We start from the raw sequence: 19,023 nt of genomic DNA on the forward strand, positions 1-19,023 counted from the left end.
CATGCTCTATAGACTCCCTACAGTAGTGTTTTTCCAACCACAATTCACTTTTAATTAACTTTCCCTTTCCTCAAGTCTCACAGCGACTAGCTGCTTCACACGGTGCTGATGTTCACAGCAAGACGACCAGCGTGACACACCAAGCCTCTCCTGCCGTCCCGAGTGAGTTCAAGATCTAAAAACACACTGAGCCGCTCTGCACGGCGGCTGCTGACGGGACGATCAACAGAGGGACGAACAGAGGAGTGGACGGCACTGTCAGGGGATCTGCATTAGGGCTGAACAATTAATCGAAATGTTATCGAAATCGCAATATGGCCTACTGCAATTTTCAAATCGCAGGAGGCGCAATATTTGTTAAAGGCGAAATGTGTCAAAATACCATTTTAAATTAAATATTGTCGTGCTGCAGAGATGTCCTGGCCTACACATCATATTCTACAGACTTAAGAAAACATCTTTGTTTGGTACAGATCCCCGCAAAAATCACACCATAATCATTTTAATACGTTTTTCAATGAAAATGAGAATAATGATGTAAAAATTATCATTCCCTCTAATATCGCAAATCATATCGCAATTGCAATATCAGTCAAAATAATTGCAATTAGATATTTTTTCAAAATGGTTCAGCCCTAATCTGCATTCACTTTCATACATGTTTTTATGTTAATAAGTGGTAGCAGTACAGTTAAAGTGATATTTCACTTTGGTATAACATGGTTAGTTTCTATGTAAATGCACCTACAAGTATATAGCGACATCAGCAGCCATATACAGTACATCCTAATCAACTTCCATTCATTTTCGGGGCCTTGCCTAAAATAATAGATAAACCAACTACAGCGGTCAGGAAATCAATTCAATATTTTTTTCTGATTTTAAGATAAACATGTCGCGCTAGCCGAGTGTTGCTCCCACACACTCTCTGCCGTTAATTTAAATACATATTCTTTTGTTGCCCTGTAAATTTTAACGTTAGGTAACCTGTGGTATTTAAGTGATTAAGTGATTTAAGTGCGCCATGGGTCTGTACAGGATTTGTGCTTGTTGCTCCATATTAAGCCAAATTGCAGGTCATTATGTTAGTCATGTTGATGTTTTCATATTTGCCTGTCTATGCTGTCACCAGACTGTACAATAGAGGCATATTTCACCTTATTAGAATAAAAAAAAAACTGACTGGGATATCTAGTTTCCAATGACAATGCAGTCCACTGTTCTTTCTTTCCTTCTACACAGCAAAAAACATCATCTTGACAAGCCATTTAATCTGGTATTGAATCTTAAAATGTTACTTTTCTTCGAATAAACGGAACAATTTGGCGAATGGGGTGAGATAATTTCATTTGTTTCCAATGCAGTTTCACTAGAAAAATCCTCAAATAAATCACAATATTTGGAATTTAGACTGATTTCTAAACCAGTCTCAAGATAATGATGATCATGATTCAACACAATTCCTGAAACATGTCAGATTGCAGTGGCAAGAAGTGAAATTCTCTCCTCCCATTGGCTGATTTTTTCACTCATATCAACAAAAATACAAATTTAAGTCTAATCCCTGAACTAAATGAGCTGCTAAGATGCATTTTTTTTTTTTTGCAGTGTAGGTGACAGTAAACCCTCCATGCACACAGTAGATCAGTGAGCATGCCAAGCAAACCCCCCCCCCCCCCGTGTATTTTTTGGGGGGTTGGAGGGGTATTTGGGGGAGGGGAGAGCGGGGTATGGAGGTACAGGAGCTTCTTACACCGCGGGCACTGGAGCCGCTAAAACGTCTGCTGCTGGAGAAAACAGCCTCCTCACACACAGAGCCCTGTGGAGGGAAGAGCCACACACACACACACACACACACAAAATACATATACGTACGCACACACACACACACATTCATATGAAGCATCAGCCATCAGCTCGTACACGCTGCTATATGCGACGGCATGCATTCACACAGAAGCAAGTGCATGCACACAACGGAACATGTAAGCACATACAGTATGTATGTACACCAACACACACACAACACATCAGCTTTTAGCTCATACACCGATATATGCAAAAACATGCTTTTATGTATGCGTACACACACACACACACACACAGTTTTCTCCTCGAGGCAACTGGTATGTGCTTTTTGATTGGCTGCCCCCTGCAGCAGTTCCTGCTGATTGTGCCAATTTACCCACAGGAAGCAGGAAGTGAACAGCATGGTGTGCTACAGGAGGCTAAACGGAGACACCTTGCACAATGGCTTTCACATGCTCAGTAATGATGACTAAACTCAAATCATACAGTAATACATTTACTATAGTACACATTTGAAGCAGGAATGCCAAGATGATCGCAGGCCACATACAGTATGCACAACACCCAGCTATGAAATATGAATAATAACATCCAGTCTAGCAGACGGGCACAATGGGATTTAACATGGGATGTTAAAGGAATACAACGAGTTTCTGGGCGTTTGGCCTGTTGGTCAACTTAGCTTCTAAGTGATGAGAAACACAGACACCAAAATAACCCACGTGTCCCTGGTAGATCATTGGCTCCAGTGGGCTATGCTAACTCTTTAGCATACACGATACTGAGTGATGATAGGCTCCATGCTAACACTTCAACATAGTGTATGCTAAAGTGTTAGCATGGAACCTATCATCCATGCTTAAGTGTTAACATGGATGATGGGCTCCATGGTAACACTTTAGCATACACTATGTTGAGTGATAGTAGGCTTGCTAGTGTATGCTAAAGTGTTAGCATGGAGCACCGGAGCCAATGTTCCCAGTAGGTCCGGTATGATTTTGGGTTGAGAGTGGCCCAATCTTCCAAAAACACGTTATGTTCCTTTAAGAGAAGTATTCACCCATGGATTGGGTCAATATATCCAGCGCTCACTGATGAAGGAAACAGTGACAGCAGCTTCACAGCTGTCAGAAGGTCAGAGGTCGACACACCTCAGTCATGCTCACATGCCTATGAATGACAATGACTAGGAAACACAGTGTGGATATACAACGCTACACAGATCACAGGTGATGGTAATCCAAAATGCATCCATCAATTTATCCATATCTGCTCTGCAACTTTCTCTTTAGCAATACAACCTTTCAGTCTTTCTGTCTATCCTTCATCTATCCTTCATCCATCCATCCATCCATCCATCCACTGGATCAAACTCCAAGAGTCAAAATTCCAATCTTTTTATACATCTACTTTATGTCTATCCATCTATCTATCCATCTATCTAAACATTTATCATCCATGGATTTATATATCTATCCATCCTTCCTTTTAGCAACCCATGCATCTATCCATCCATCCATCCTTTTAGTTATCTCTCCATCCATATCTCTCCTAATAATCAATTCATCCATCTATCTATTTAGTTATTTATCTAAATATCTAAACATCCGTCCATCCATTTAGTAATCAATCCATCATCCATCAATCCATCCATTTATGTATCCATCCATCCATCACCCACCTATGCATTTATCATCCATGGACTTATCCATCTTTCCTTTTATTAATCCATCCATTTATCAACCCATCTATCCATACATCCAAACACACACACATCTATACATCATATACACACATTTACACATCTACTCCACTTCTATCCATCCATCCATCTGTCCATCTACTAGTCTAGATCTATCTATGACGACAGTATCTATTAATCTATTGATCCACTCAACATTAGAGTCTAGATAACAGCATGTGGTGATGAAGAGAGACCAACCCTGTGGCTGTGGGAGCGAGGGCCGTCGCTATAGAGCATGGAGGGCTACAGACGCAGAGGAAGAAAAAATAAAAGTTCTGTATGTACACAACACACAGTTTTATTATGTTCCACTCAATATTAAGTGGTAATCCTACCTGTACATATGTAACAATGATAGAAAAATAACTTAAAATGAATACTGGAGAAGGTACAGTAAGGAAAGAAAAGGAAAAAAAAAGTGCTTTGATAATGATGATTTTACCAAGCAGGAAAAGTTGGTAGAGAAGAGGGAAAAGAGGATGATGGAACAAGTTTGGAAAAGAGGGAGAACTGGGCAGGAAGAGGAGGAATTGCTGTTTGAAAAGGACCAAACTGACATGAGTCTTATTCTATTTTACTTTATTACAAAAAAAGAAAACAAAAACTAACACACTGATAAAAACAGAAGAAATCCAAAAGAGAACTGATGACGGTCTACTGAACAAAATGTTTTCTGTTGTGCACTTTGCACCTTTTTGTCCCTTTTACACCTTATGTAAATAAATCAGTTATTTTTTGCATCAGTTGGTCTCTTTTGGATTTCTGCCTTTTTTTAAAATCAGTGTGCAAGTTCTTGTTGGCTTCTTTTTGTCTAGGATTTTTGAGCCCATGCACCTGAGACAATCGTCCCAAATCACAGGACTTTACCTTAGAGCACACATTTACATCAACTGCCTGGGGAATCTACCTATGGTCAGGGAGGGAGGGTTTCACAAATTCAGGCCCAGATTCACTAAAGGTTTGTGCAGGGAAGAGTCTGCGCTACATCACCAAAATGACCAAATCAGACAGCCATGTTGTTCACTAACTTTGCTCAATGAGTGGAAAGCTGCTGGTCTTAAAATAAAGCCTCTTTGCGTCTGTCACGGTCATACATACGTAAATTACATGTAAATGTCATTATTTTGCTCACTTAATTGTGATTTGTAGGCGAGGCCATGAAAACCGACATTGCGGCCAATTCACTAAAACTTCGTAACACCAACTCCCCCAAATTTGTCCATTCAGAACGTCTGCTATCATCGCTGCAAGACACATATGTTATTGTCAGCAAGTCAGGAAGCAACGGAGGGGGTTTTCCATCTAAAATCTGACATCAGAACAGAGAACGCTCCAATTATAAAAGGGACTTTAGGGTGGAAAGGTGAAGCAGTAATTTGCACTTGCAGTTGGTGATGAAGCGGCTGTTTGCTTGCTCAGCGCTATTTTCGACGGCTTGTTTGCACCACAACTTGATTTCTTAGCGGATAAATCGCAAACTCTACACTCTTCGCTCAAACCAACGGAGGCACAAAGAAATGCAAATGCAATCTTAGTGAATCTGGACAGTTGGATTAGACTGAGCGGTTGGGGTTGGAAGCGCCTTGCTCAAGCGGTGGAGGAAGGATGGAGGGTCAGGAGGAGGAGGAGGGGAGAGGGGGGGATGGAGTGACATGAGAGAGGGACACACCCGTCCGTTCTGAGTGGAGTTATGGTGTCTGAGAGAAGGAAGACTGCTGGTGCTGCAGTGCAGGTCCGAAGAGTAGGTTCCCTATGGAGTGAAGATGAGAGAGAGAGAGGGGGATGAAGAGGGAGGAACAAAGACAGAGCGAGAGAGAGAGAGAGATGAGGATGGACAGAAAGAGAGAGAGACAGAAGAGGGAGAAAGAGAAACAGGCAAAGCAAAGAGGGGAAACAAGAGAAACAGCTGGAAAGCAAGACAGACAGATATGGAAACAGAGACGACAGACAGGGAGAAAGACATGAGATGAATGAGGAAATGAGCTGAACTCTGTGATGATGAAGTGAGTGAAGTATGTCAGCATGGGAGGAAGAATCCAAAACCAAGACACACGCCTGCCTATATTTCAGACATTCGTTCACAGCACAGTGGCATCCTATGGCAGGAAAAATGCAGCGACAACACATGTGACATCCTGACTTTCCTGTCCCGTTCCCCTCCCTGTCAGCAAATATTCATGCAACAAAAGCAAGTGGGTGGCCTTTGTTGGCAAAAAAAAATCCTTGATGTCCACTGTTAGGAAAATATGAAACTATTTTTTACCCTTTACTTATCCAGGGTTTACTGAGCAAGCATGCACTTGCACAATTCCACATATTCAGACTGGGACAGTTTGTATTTTTCAGACTTTTCACCAGGAGACAGTTTGTATTTTTCAGACTTTTCACCAGGAGACAGTTTGTATTTTTCAGACTTTTCACCAGGAGACAATTTGTATTTTTCAGACTTTTCACCAGGAGACAGTTTGTATTTTTCAAGCTTTTCACCAGGAGACAGTTTGTATTTTTCAAACTTTTCACCAGGAGACAGTTTGTATTTTTCAGACTTTTCACCAGGAGACAGTTTGTATTTTTCAGACTTTTCACCAGGAGACAGTTTGTATTTTTCAGACTTTTCACCAGGAGACACATTGTATTTTTCAAACTTTTCACCAGGAGACAGTTTGTATTTTTCAAACTTTTCACCAGGAGACAGTTTGTATTTTTCAGACTTTTCACCAGGAGACACATTGTATTTTTCAAACTTTTCACCAGGAGACAGTTTGTATTTTTCAAACTTTTCACCAGGAGACAGTTTGTATTTTGCTCTCAAGTTTTCATTTGTCTAGAAATGTCTACACCTGACACCAGAGTTCAATTTGGGCAAATAGGGCGAATCTAGGGTGTCTCAATGGGACGTTCTTTTTGTTGCAGCTCCACTTTGTGATTTAGGCTGATAAGACGGGTGTGTTTTTACACAAAAGTCTTGCCTAGTGCAGCTTTAACCAGGGAACGAGAGTGTGAAAAGGCTTTGTCTGTCTCATCGCCCGGGGGAGAAAATCCTCTGACCTGACTTCTCAGTGAAAGCACAAAAAGCACACCGAGGACAGTGCAAGACGTACTTCAAACAGTAGACTATACGTATCACTCTATATAAACATTTGACAACAGACAGGCTTGCATCTGTTATACGCCAATGTCTATTCAAACCCAGGGTGAGAATAGGTCAAAGGTCAAGGAGTCAAGCCTCTTCAGCTTTTGGATGAGACAAAACATTTGAATCTCAGGAAGACTTTGTGTTGCAGATCAGCATCACTTCAATCACCAAGTGCAATAAATGTCCAGGGATTTGCCTTGATGATAGTGTACATGTATAGACAACTTTTACAGTTTCAGTTAATGGAATCGGCCTATATCAGCTTTAAAGAGCAATATTGGTATCGGCCAGATATTATATATCTACTGCCGATTTTTGGCCGATTGTGGAATTGTCATTTTTGTGACCTTTTATTCTAGGAGTGTATCTCTTAATACAACTGTCAAATTAGCAACAGAATAAAACTTTCATGGTCTTTTGTTTAAAAATCACTTAATTATGTCAAGATAGGTGTTTCTGAAAAGCTTCGCCTGTTTCACTCCTGCATTTGGACTAAGATTCTTACAAAAATGCATATTGGTATCGGCCGATGTGGGTGGAAAAACATCAGATATCGTTATCGGCCTCAAAAAACCATATGGGTACATCGTCGTTTTAGCGAATGCTGACACACATGAAGCTCACGTACTGCGCTGGACGATCATGAGACAGCAGACTATCATTCAATATTCAATAACACTGAACAGGGGTTTAAGATTACGAAGGAAGATGACACAGGACAGCCGGTGAGTCAGCACATTTCTGAACCTGCTATCTATCTGTGTTAGAGAGGGGAGTGACGTTTGTGTTGTGTGTGTTTTTAGGTTTAGTTTATTTGCACGTACTAATGATAACGAGGTGGAAGAAGCTGGGTCAAATGCCAGCTCTGTTGTTCCGGCAGCGCTGCTCATCACTGTCTCTGCAAAGCCTGTAAACTCTACGGCAGCAGAGTCAACACATTCAGTCAATGCTGAGTCCTGCAGACTGAAGGGATAAACCCTGTATAAAACCCGGTATAGGCCTATTCAATGTTGTAAGAAATTAGGAAGAGGTTGATTTTTGCACTGATGACCACACACTTTTAAAAACGGATTTTAAAGCTGCACTAGGTACGATTTTCATGTACAAGAGCATCTCATCCCCCCTAACGGAGTCTCTGTAGATTCGTTCTATTTGCCAAAAGAAAGAAATTCTGGTGTCAGTGTGGTCACTTCTCCGCCCACAGGAGGTTTCAGAGTGAAATCCAAACTGTCTCCTAAACAGCAGTTCACCAGCGTTAGATCTTCTCCTCTCTCATCTCTTTGGTTTCTCTGGTATAAAGCATCACAGACCGGCCGGGTTGCGAAACATTAGCGAGCCGTGTGACGTTTACTGACCTCACTGCGCAGGATTTCTGGGCATTCAAGTTGAAATTTTTCAAATAGTTACCTCTCGCTACCATTTGGGGCTGCCAGTGCAGCTTTGAAAGTGGATCAATCAAGCAGATGTGTAACAAAACCATGCATCCTAGTTTCACCTGTTTCCTCGACTGCTCTTTCTTAATATCACTTGAAAAAACAGGAATTGTCCTTTAATGCAACAACAGCATTAAAAGTTCCTGTTCCTTTTCTTCTGTCCTGTCATTGTCCCTTTTTTGTACTTGTTCCCTGACAAAAAATGTAAAAACATGTCACATTACATGATTTCTGGGTACTGAAGTGCCTCATGCGGCTTTAATGAGCAGGCAATCAAGTCTCAATTAATGAATTCAAGATTGGGTGTTTAAAGCCTTTTCAGGACAAAACAAAGCTTTCAGGTTTTTGTGTTTTTACGGAAAATCCACTTATTGAATTAGTTGAAGTGAATTTAAGTTGCTCTAAACCCCTAAGACAAGACTCTACTGACTTCTGTGAAACTTGACATGAACTAAACTAACTAAATAAGAGCGAGAGAAGCTTGAAGTCACATTCAAAAACATCCTAAACATGTAAAAAATGTCCCGTGACTTAGTACACTCCCCTAACGAAGAGCATTCACTGAGTTTGTCTCACTGCTGGCATCCTCAAAATGAAATTTCAACACACCGGGACTCCAAAAGATGTGTGTTGTGTAAGTGGGTGTGTCACTGTGAAGGTGTGTGTGTGTGTGTGTGTGTGTGTGTGATAGGAGAGGTGACGCTCACCCTGAGGCTGCCCCGACTCCCCACCGACATCCGCTCCTCATCGTCTGAGATCTGGGAGAGAGGGCACACACACACGCACACACACACACACACACACACACACAAAAGACCGTCAAACAATGCACAATGCGTGTTAATCTACTCTATTAGCAGAGGGTTGATAAACCGGTCTAAAGATAGTGATACTGGGTCAGGAGGCATTCTCTCTCTTCTCTTTGCTCATACTTTGGTATTCGAACCTCGAGGCAGCCTCGTTACCATGGAGGACACACTTTTCTCAAAAATATTTACAGTCCAAACTAGGGCTGAACAATTTTGAAAAAATATCTCATTGCGATTATTTTGACTGATATTGCAATTGCGATATGATTTGCGATATTAGCGGGAATGATCATTTTTACATCATTATTCTGATTTTCATTGAAAAACGTATTAAAATGATTATGGTGTGATTTTTGCGGGGATCTGTACCAAACAAAGATGTTTTCTTAAGTCTGTAGAATATGATGTGTAGGCCAGGACATCTCTGCAGCATGACAACATTTAATTTAAAATGGTATTTTGACACACATTTCGCCTTTAACAAATATTGCGCCTCCTGCGATTTGAAAATTGCAGTAGGCCATATTGCGATTTCGATAAAATTTCGATTAATTGTTCAGCCCTAATCCAAACTGACATTTTGAAAAGATGCTACGGGACGCATTTTTAAACATCAATATATTATAGAGTCCCTGGTGGAGATGATTGGTCGCCTCTATCTCACACCAGTGGTACAGTATTATTAGTGCTAGTGTTTCTCCACATTAACACCACATTTCCCATCCTGCAAGGGTCAAAACAACAGCACTGAATTGAATATTCATGTGTTACAAGAGAACCTGCTAGGTACAGAAATAAAGACTAAAACAGCACTTTTGATTTCAGCGCTCACACATGTTTCGCCTGTGGCTAAGAACAGTTTTAATTAACGAACATCCGCTCTGTCTCCCACAGCCAGAAACAAAAGAAAGTTTTCCCCGCTCCCTTAACTGTGTCAGCAGTTATACAAACTTTTTATTTACCCAGGGAAGATTTGCTGAGCATGTACGCTCTTTCTCTGCAGCGCTCTGCTTCATGCTGATTCGATTACTGACTTCCCACCTGGGTGCTGCACCAGTTCAACCACAGACCTCTACTGTTGATGCTCAGCAGCTTCACCGGAGCGACTGGGGGTTCAGTGCCTTGCTCAGAGGCACCTTGACAGTAGCTGCTGAAGGAGGGTAGAGTGTGTTTCACCCAGTTCCCCTGCCCTAATATTTACAACTACTGACCCTTACAAGCACGCTTCTCTAACTATTAGGCGACCTCGTTAAGAATGAATGGGAAAAAGATAACCCAGATATTTTCGGGGCAGTAGGGCACATTTTGGGGTTTTACATCAGTCGTAACAGCCAAACAATTAAGCTCCTTTGGATGTTTATTCTAATTATAAAACAGGTAGTTCCAGCCAAGCTATCCAATTAGTCAAAGTCACATTCCCACCTAACTGAATGGATCTACAGCCACACCACAACAAGCCTTTTCAGCTAGCTCTCTGTTTTTAGCCTGGTTGTTATAAACCATTATTTGTACACAGCTAATTCTCCAACAGACGGGGCTGCTGGGAGATTTGTGACACAACTACAAAGCCTCTATTATTGCTATAATTCACTGACAGAGGAGAAAGTCCAAAGTTGTACAACACAGATTAAGAGTCTGGTTCTGAGGTTTCTGGGTTTGGGAGAGAGTTGTGCGCGTTCGGTATTACTGACATAACTGTCCTACATCACAGCAGGATTTGTGTATTCTTAGTGTCATTTTCCCTTTAATTTTTGCTAAAAAGTAAGGCAGCATGGAAAGAGGAAAAAAGAGATAATATTGGAGAAAGAAAGAAAGCAAGAAAGAAAGCTACAAAGAAACAAACAAAGAAAGGAAGAAATCAAGCGAACAGGAAAGAACAAAAGAAAGGAAGAAAGAAAGGAAGAAAGGAAGAAAGGGACAGACAGAAGTAGCAGGAAAGACAGGCAGAATAAGAGGAAGATACAGACCGAAGTGTGCCTCCGCGAGTGGCGAGAATACCTCTCGCTATCCTCCTGCAAGGCCCCCGGAGGAAAGAGAGAACAGGAGAGGTTAAAAAGTCGAAAATGAGAAAGAAGGAAAGTGAGCGAGTCTACCATCAGATACATAAGAAGGTTTCCACTGCACAAATACCATGCTGGAGCCACACTGGGCCTGGTATGGTCTTGGTACAGCACCAATACACTCTGAGGTGCCTTAGCAGCACATTTCTACACATTTAAACCAATCCGAGCTATGCATAAAAGAAACCTGCAGGGCTTGACATGGTACAGTTGTGTGCAGTGGAAAACTCCTAGCAGACGTAAAGCAGAGGAAACACACACACACACACACACACACAGGCACCTCGACGTGGCTGGGCTCCGTTCCATTTGGATCCCACACACGCTGGAATATCCTTTCCTATAAGCCCGCTGGAATAGAAATGGAACGCGGCCCAGCGTCCAGACACACTGACACACACTGAAGAGAGACTGTCATACATGCTGGGGATTATACACACACACACACGCACACACACCGCCGGGGGGGAATCTGTGTGTGTGTGCGTGTGTGTGTGTGTGTGTGTGTGTGTGTAAACCCTCCAGGTCACGTGACATGGGTGTAATCCTTTCTGTAAGAGACGCTGCTATGGGTGGAACTCCCAACCACACACACACACACACACACACTCTCACACACACACACACTCACACACTCACACGCAGCTATCTATTCTCTCATGTTGAATGCTTATGAGGGGAAATTTAACAAGCTGTAATAATAATAATTTTGGCCTTCAAAATAAAAGCGTAAATAATATTTATTAGCGTTATTATTATATTAGTAGTAGTAGTAGTAGTAAAAGTAGTAGTAGTAGTAGTATTACACATACAGTATGTGAACCAATACAATACTTTTTTATAATATAATATAGTATAATAATTAATAATTGTATAATACTTCTCTAATTTATAAAAAATATTTATACAAACACACTTTTTTGCTTAGGGGTTTCTATGGGGTTGTGATATATACTAGTGTGCACTCAATAGCAAGCACCTGGTACTAGATATGACTACACATGCTAAATAAAAACACATAATACACTAGTATGCAGCACATATGACAGACATGGATTAAGAGGCGATTGGCTGTGAGGAATATCTGCTGTTAGTCTGAGACTCGGTCTAATCCATGTCTGTGTCTGAGCCCATGCGGGGAAAACAGCAAACAAACTGCAAGACAACAAGCGGCGAGCCGTTTCTACGTCCTCGCCGTCATGCAAAGTCTACGACGCGGCCGCCGTCCGAAAACCTTGTAACCCCGGTTCTGATGTTTCAGACGAGATGAAACTTTAGATGAAGCCTTGAGATCAAAGCCCCTAAACTCTGGAACAACTTGCTTTTAGATCTCAAGCTGGCCAAGTGTGTATCATCTTTTAAGTCTCTTTTAAAAGGCCTATTTTCATAAACGTGCCTTTAATTATTATTTTCTTTTATTATTGTTATATATTATTTTATTATTCTTACTTCTACACCTGTCTTATATTGCCTTCTTTTGACTTTTGTTACTATATACTATTTTTTTTTTTTTGTTCTTATTTCTGTTCTTACATTGTTTCCACTGATCCACCTGTTTGGCTGTAAAGCACTTTGCTATCGTTTTTAGTAAAGTGCTACATAAATACAGTTTATTATTATTATAAGCAATTTTTTTACTGGCCCATAGCCGAACCAGAGACTTGTTTGGGAGGAGATAAGGTCTATCAGTGTTGTTGTAATTCCTACTGGTCTCCAATAGAGGTGCTAGATTACTTAATGGCACTTTTTAAATCGTAAAGAAATGGGTTTTTAGGATACAAGGTTTTCATCGGCCCGGCTGCGAGTCATGCAGTCCACAGAGCGCTGTCTGCTGCGGTCAGTCCTACCATCCACTGTTCAATGTGGCCCCACTTGCTGTCCAGACCATAATACTTCTGCAGGCGGAGCAGAAGAAGAGGAGGAAGAGGGTGTTAGGACATCAAGGGGGGGTGAAGGAAAGGGTTAGAGAGAACAAAGTGGAGAGAGCAGCAGAAGAGAATTGGGTCGAATAATATCTGCGAATACTTCTTAGTGTTTGTTTTAAGCTGCTTGGAGTGCCAGGTGGGCGGGGCTTAGCACATCAGGACGATTCAGAAGTTGTCAGGTACGTTGGAAATCACAAAAAAGTAGACAAATTTGACTTTTAAATACTTTTCTGTGACTTGTGTACACTTTTCGGTACACAGTGTTTCCTCTGTGCAGCAAACCCCACCCATCTGGCACTCCAAACGGAATAAAACAAACACTTAAGAACTATTTGCAAATGCTATTCGAACTTAGGACTCATGTGAAGGCTGAAACGGAGAGAAATCTGCGTGTATGTGTGTGTGTGTGAAAATGAATCAGTAAGAAAATTTGTAAATGAAGTAAATTAGTAAGTGACGGAGAGATTTAGAGAGCAAAACAAAGAGAAAGATGGAAGGAAGGAGTCCTACCTTCTGGGCCTGATAGAGCTAGAGCAGCATGGAAACCACGGAGAACAGAGAGGAGAGAGATGAAACGGAAACTGAAGGTTAGGAGCGATCGATCAGGTTAGAGGTCAGAGTGAAACAAGAGCGGACTGTGGTGTGTTAGCGTTCGGTGCTAAGTGACCATGATGAAAATATATTTTCTCTATGCAACATTAAAAGGTGCTGAAACGTATTCAAACACAGCAGAGATTCCACATTTTTAAGAGTGTGCGCAATGCAAAAATGTCCGTCTTAGCAAGGCATTTAGTCTCGTATTCAATCTTAAAATCCTACAGTTCTGCCAATGGGTTTTCAATGCAGTTTCATTCATCAAAGTTTCCAATCCATGACACTTATTTTCCAAGAGTAGCTGGATTCACTTGATAGCACTTCTTTTAAGAAAAATGAGAAATTAAGACTCAATTTCTGACTAAATGATTTGTTAAAATGCATCATTTGTGCAGTGTACCGCCTAATTTGCATTTGAAACAATTTAGATTACACATCATTAATAATGCTTGGTGGATCTCGCTTTTATATGATGCCAATGGTTTCAAAGGCACAGGAATAACATTTGTAGGAGCTTGTTTGAGGAACAACACCTAAAAGTTAGTTTATTCAACTTCAAAACATATAAAAGCATGTGTCGTCTTTGGGACAACAGACATTTGCGTTACTTTTCAACTCAACATATGGTAGTAACGGTAATGTTGTGTTAATATGTCTTCTTGTTACTGGTATGTAACAAAACTCACGGCTGAGCCATAGTGTTAATGTCTGGAACACAAATCCCATAATTCACTGCTGCTTTGTTTCATTATATACCGAAACTGCTTCTAATCCTGTGTGTGTTGTGCATGTGTTAAGGCAGTTTTGAGTTACTCACCACGATGGAATAAGGCATATCCAAACACTAAACCAGTTCAGCTAGCAGATCAGCTGCTGAACTCCACATGCAAAACCATTTCACCACAGTCTGTCCTCCTTCCAGCTCAATCAATGGCAAATGATCAAGGCTTCCTCAGTCTCAAGGTAGATTTAAACATATTTAAACACCCCTCCCAGTACCTCAATCAATACTTTGACCTTTGACCCCGAAAGCCTTAAATCCAGGGTGAGAAATTACCACCAGCTTAACAGTGGTAACTTTTTGGCAACTGTGGAGGTTGTTTTTGTTTCCAGCAAAAGCCGAAAAATATGACAAAAAAGTTGCAGCTTGGGAGTTTTAGTCATACAAATATGTCTTGGAGGTCTTATGAATTGAGTTAAACCTCAGTGGGCGGAGCCAAAGAACCACAGTTTGACTGAGCGGAAGTTAGCTAACTGGTAAACTTGGTCAAAATATAAATAAACTGTGGTTCTTTGGCTCCGCCCACTGAGGTTTAACTCAACCAATGTGCAGAAAGTCCCTCCCTGTTCACCCTGTCTTCCTGCTGGTACGTTTGGACTGTAGTTGGTAAGCAAGCCTGCTCTACACCAGCCTCTCTGGAAGGTAACCAGCCATGATTTGTAGGCTTTTTGGCCAGTTGAGCAGTGAGTTTTGGAAACCACCGGACCAGCAGTGTGGCATGTGTGGACTAAAGAAATGGCTTCCTGCCCGGCTCACCTCCTTCTGCTGCCGCTCCAGCTCCTTCATCCGAATCTCCCTCGCCTCCGCCCGCGCCGCTCGCTTCGCCGCCAGCCTCGCCTCAGCCTGGGGGAGAGGGGGAGAGAGAGAGAGAGAGAGAGAGAGACAGAGAGAGAATTATTAAAACAAGTCTGCAAACACAGCATTCAAAATACAAGGTAGCAAACTTGGCTGATCTGTCAAACTAGGGATGCTCAATTAATGGTGTGTAATTTAATCATGATTAGAGTATAGCAAAATATTTCAGATGATCATTTGAGCTGAAATCATGCAGCTCTGTAACAGATTGTGCAGGTGAGATAAAAAAACACCCGAGGGAATCTAACCTCAAAGGAAACAAACCGAAGAAAAAAATCAAGATGACAAACAAAAACCTAACTGAAGCTGGTAACAGAAACGTAATGAAAACGAAGATGAAGACTGTAGAATGACAACAAGATGCAAAAATGTAAAAGCAAGGAAACTAAGACCAACTAAAATACACCAAACATAGAAAGTTACAGTATTAATTCTAAGTAAATCGGTCCCAACTTTAACAAAAAACAACACTGAAACAGATATTATCATGACAGAGATAGAGCCGGGGCAGAGCAGATGAAACGAGGCTTTGATGATAAATTACATCACTGTTACATTTGGTTATCAATGGACCCGTGATCTCATCATTTACCACCATTGTTTGAGGAAGAGCCACACACACACACACACACACACACACACACACACACACAAACACAAACGAAGCATAAAAAGGTAGAAAAGAAGAAAAGATTCAGTTTCTCTTGGAGGCCGATAGAGGTTTAAAAAAGAAAAAACAAGAAAAAACGTCTTTATTGGAACAGAAAATCCAATGTTTTTCAGAAAAAAGCCTTCATCAGGGTTCAATATGCAGTAGATATGATAAAGCTGACATGCATGAGGAAGAGCTAGTGTGTGTGTGTGTGTGTGTGTGTGTGTGTGTGTGTGTGTGTGCACGCATGCAAGGCTCATAGCTTGGAGAAGGTTTATGACAGCTGCCCTTCCTCCCTCGCTTCCTTTCTTCCTCCCTCGTTTCCTTTCTTCCCGTCTCTCGCTCTGCCTCTCTGTCTGATGACCTCGCTGACTTCTCAGCCAATAACAGCCAATCACACTCGGGCAGGAAGGAATTGATCACTCACTGACTCAAAAACATAAAGATTTCCTCTAGGTTCCTCTGCACTAATGACGCAGCGGTAAACTATCAGTGTTTACTGACAAACACCAGCATAGATTTAATGGGGAAAAAAAGCAGATGTGTATTAATTTAGAGAGTATTTTCTTGAAAAGATCCTATTTTTAAGTAGGAACTGTGGGTCTGATATGACTTTATTGACTGTATTATAATGTGTACGAGAGCTCGATCAAAATTAGTTTTTGAAGACTGATACTGATACTTTTGGATTGATGCTGCTGATAGCTGATACTTTCTTTTTGACCATTTTCATGCCAAAAAGTTACACAGATTCAGTGTTTCCCCCAGAATTTTTCTTCTTGTCAGGGTGGAAAAGTCTCTGAAACAGCATTTAGACCATCACGGGACACTAAAACTCTCCACCCGTTTTACAGACTGACACTCCTGAAGCTGTGGAGTAAAAAAAACCAAAGAGGAACCTTCATCATATCAGAAGTGGGCATCATTTCCAGGCCAATATCGTCCCGAAATACCAGCTTAACCCTAATATGTACCATGGATTTCTTATAGCAGCCAAAGAAAGATATATAAACAGTATTTCACAAGTGAAAAGTTAGGTATGATGAGTTTAGGTGGGTTTACCCTTAACTACATCCATGGTATAACACCTATTACACACAATTCCCTCCATTTCCACACCTCATACAATAAATAGGCAGATTCCAGGCTCTGGTATCATGATAGTTATCCTATCAGCAGTGGGGATTTCTCCTTAAAAAGCCTGTAAGACTGTGTTTTATCTTCTTAATTACTCACCGCTGGGATCATCATCAGCTGAAAACAAACTGGTGAAAGGTAAGATGAATGAATAAGGACTGATATGGCCTTTGTTCCTGCGTCAATTCATTGAGGGATTCACCAGAAATCTTTATCTGAATCATGAAGATTAGTGTTTCCCTTAGAAATGTTTTCCTGTAACTGCATTTAGATGGTGACACTAAAACCCTATTATTAATGAAATTCTCTGAAACTGCATTTAGACCATAGGACACTAAAGTTCTCCACTGAAACCAGTACTAATAACATTTCCAGGAAACTGCATTTGGACCATGAAACTCATGAAATTGAAAGCAACACTAAGGCTGCGTTCACACCCAGCGTGTTCTGATCGGTTTAGGATTTAGGATTTTAGGATTTAGGATTTATTTATTCGCACCAAGCAAGAAAAACAATAAAGACAATACAAAACAAAACAAAAGGGCATGTGCCGGAGAGGTTTGAAACCCAAGTGGGCTTATAAAAGTACCTCACCGATAAAAATGAAATGATATGATGTATACAATGGAAATAACAATAACACAGAAAAACAAAAAACAAAAAAAAGACAATAAACAAACAAAAAAAATCTATGGTTATCTGAACTCTGCAGCGTTTCCTCCTTTAGTTCAGTTGGTTTGTCCAGGTGAGAGAGATGACCTTTGAACTCTGGTGGCACCAAATAACGGCACAGAGAGTCTCAGTCCTCTAACAAGAGAACTGCGGTGCGGTTCGTTGATCCAACCGACTACAGGAAACCACCCTGAAACGCAAGGGATTATGGGTAGAAGGATACGGATGCGGTTCCTTATGCTTGGAAAGCCTAGCAGAACAAAATGAAGTCTGGACTGATGCTCATATTCAGCTATTTCTTCATGTGCTCTTAACTGGTATGAACACCACAGAAGAAGAGACCGACAAGTCCATCAGGCTGAGATAAAGTTACAGGAACTGGAATCAGATTTGCTTTGACTCTCTGCAGGATGACAGGTTACTAAAACTCTGTCCAATAAACAAGCTTCTTGTGAGTCATGTGACTTTTGTTTACAAGCCCTGGTTTGCTTGTAATCGGTCAGTGTAAACCTGAGCGAACCAAATACAAAAATGGAACAAAGTGAACTTTTCCAGTCTGGTTAGGACCAAAGAAAACAAACTGTAGGTGGGATCGAACCCTAAGGAGAGTCTTTTGGGGCGTCCTGGTGGCTCAGTGGGTTCGAATCTGGCCCAGGACCTTTGTCACATATCATCCCCTCTCTTTCTCCCAATCTTTCCTGTTTCTCTCTACTCTGAACTGTCAAATAAAGGTGAAAATGCCAAAAAAATAGATTCTTTTGGACAGGACGGTCGCCGCTCCTGTTCTTGGCACAGCGGGCAACTACACCTTTTCAATTGTGGGGGGAAACACAGGAAGGAAGAAAGGAAGAAAGGAAGCAGGCGGCCGGTTTGAATCGCCAGACCAGCTGGGAAACTATTGCCAAAGTGCCTTTCAACTCTGTGAGCATGGAGCAGGATGGGACAGAAAAAGAGCAAGCATCTTCAGCAAACCTTCCTTGGGTAAATAAACGGTTTCAAAATGACAGCATCCATTTCCCGTATCACAAAACCTCACGGAAAAATACACAGATTTCAGTGTTTCAGAGCCACTTTTAGATCTTCTCCTGGTTAAAAAAAAACAAAAAACCCATAAACCAACCCTGCAGGGTGTCCACCAGCAGGAGGCAGGAGTCCTTATGGGGGGAAGTCCCTGTGGGGGAATGTGGATGAGCCAGCACTTGTGTCCTGAACTGGTGACACACCCACAGCGACAACAACACCAACGCCTCACCTCGCCTCGCCAAGCCAACACGCCCTGCAGCCTGCATACCAAGTCCTGCTCAACTGTCAACTTGTTGTTTTGGCCTGTTGTTGGCTCTGCAGTTTGGCAACCTGATACGCTTCCTGCTCCTCTACACAGTCAGTGCAGGGATAAAGGCAGCGGCACTAAGGGTA

At 41.5% G+C, this 19,023-nt stretch overlaps 1 protein-coding gene across 1 annotated transcript in view; it reads right to left on the reverse strand.

Moving 5' to 3' along the window:
• lrrfip1b (leucine rich repeat (in FLII) interacting protein 1b) overlaps window positions 1–19,023 on the reverse strand; it is a 48,024-nt gene that overhangs the window by 15,875 nt on the left and 13,126 nt on the right. Inside the window, exons 2-9 of the mRNA XM_078291027.1 lie at window positions 15,048–15,134; window positions 13,427–13,444; window positions 12,839–12,886; window positions 10,899–10,943; window positions 8,830–8,880; window positions 5,223–5,303; window positions 3,752–3,796; window positions 1,754–1,819 (exon numbers count right to left, since the gene is read on the reverse strand). Coding sequence (XP_078147153.1) covers window positions 1,754–1,819; window positions 3,752–3,796; window positions 5,223–5,303; window positions 8,830–8,880; window positions 10,899–10,943; window positions 12,839–12,886; window positions 13,427–13,444; window positions 15,048–15,134 — 441 coding nt within the window. The remainder of the gene's footprint in view (window positions 1–1,753; window positions 1,820–3,751; window positions 3,797–5,222; window positions 5,304–8,829; window positions 8,881–10,898; window positions 10,944–12,838; window positions 12,887–13,426; window positions 13,445–15,047; window positions 15,135–19,023) is intronic.

This window comes from Centroberyx gerrardi, chromosome 21 (assembly GCF_048128805.1).
Source record: "Centroberyx gerrardi isolate f3 chromosome 21, fCenGer3.hap1.cur.20231027, whole genome shotgun sequence".
In the NCBI taxonomy this organism is placed as follows: domain Eukaryota; kingdom Metazoa; phylum Chordata; class Actinopteri; order Beryciformes; family Berycidae; genus Centroberyx; species Centroberyx gerrardi.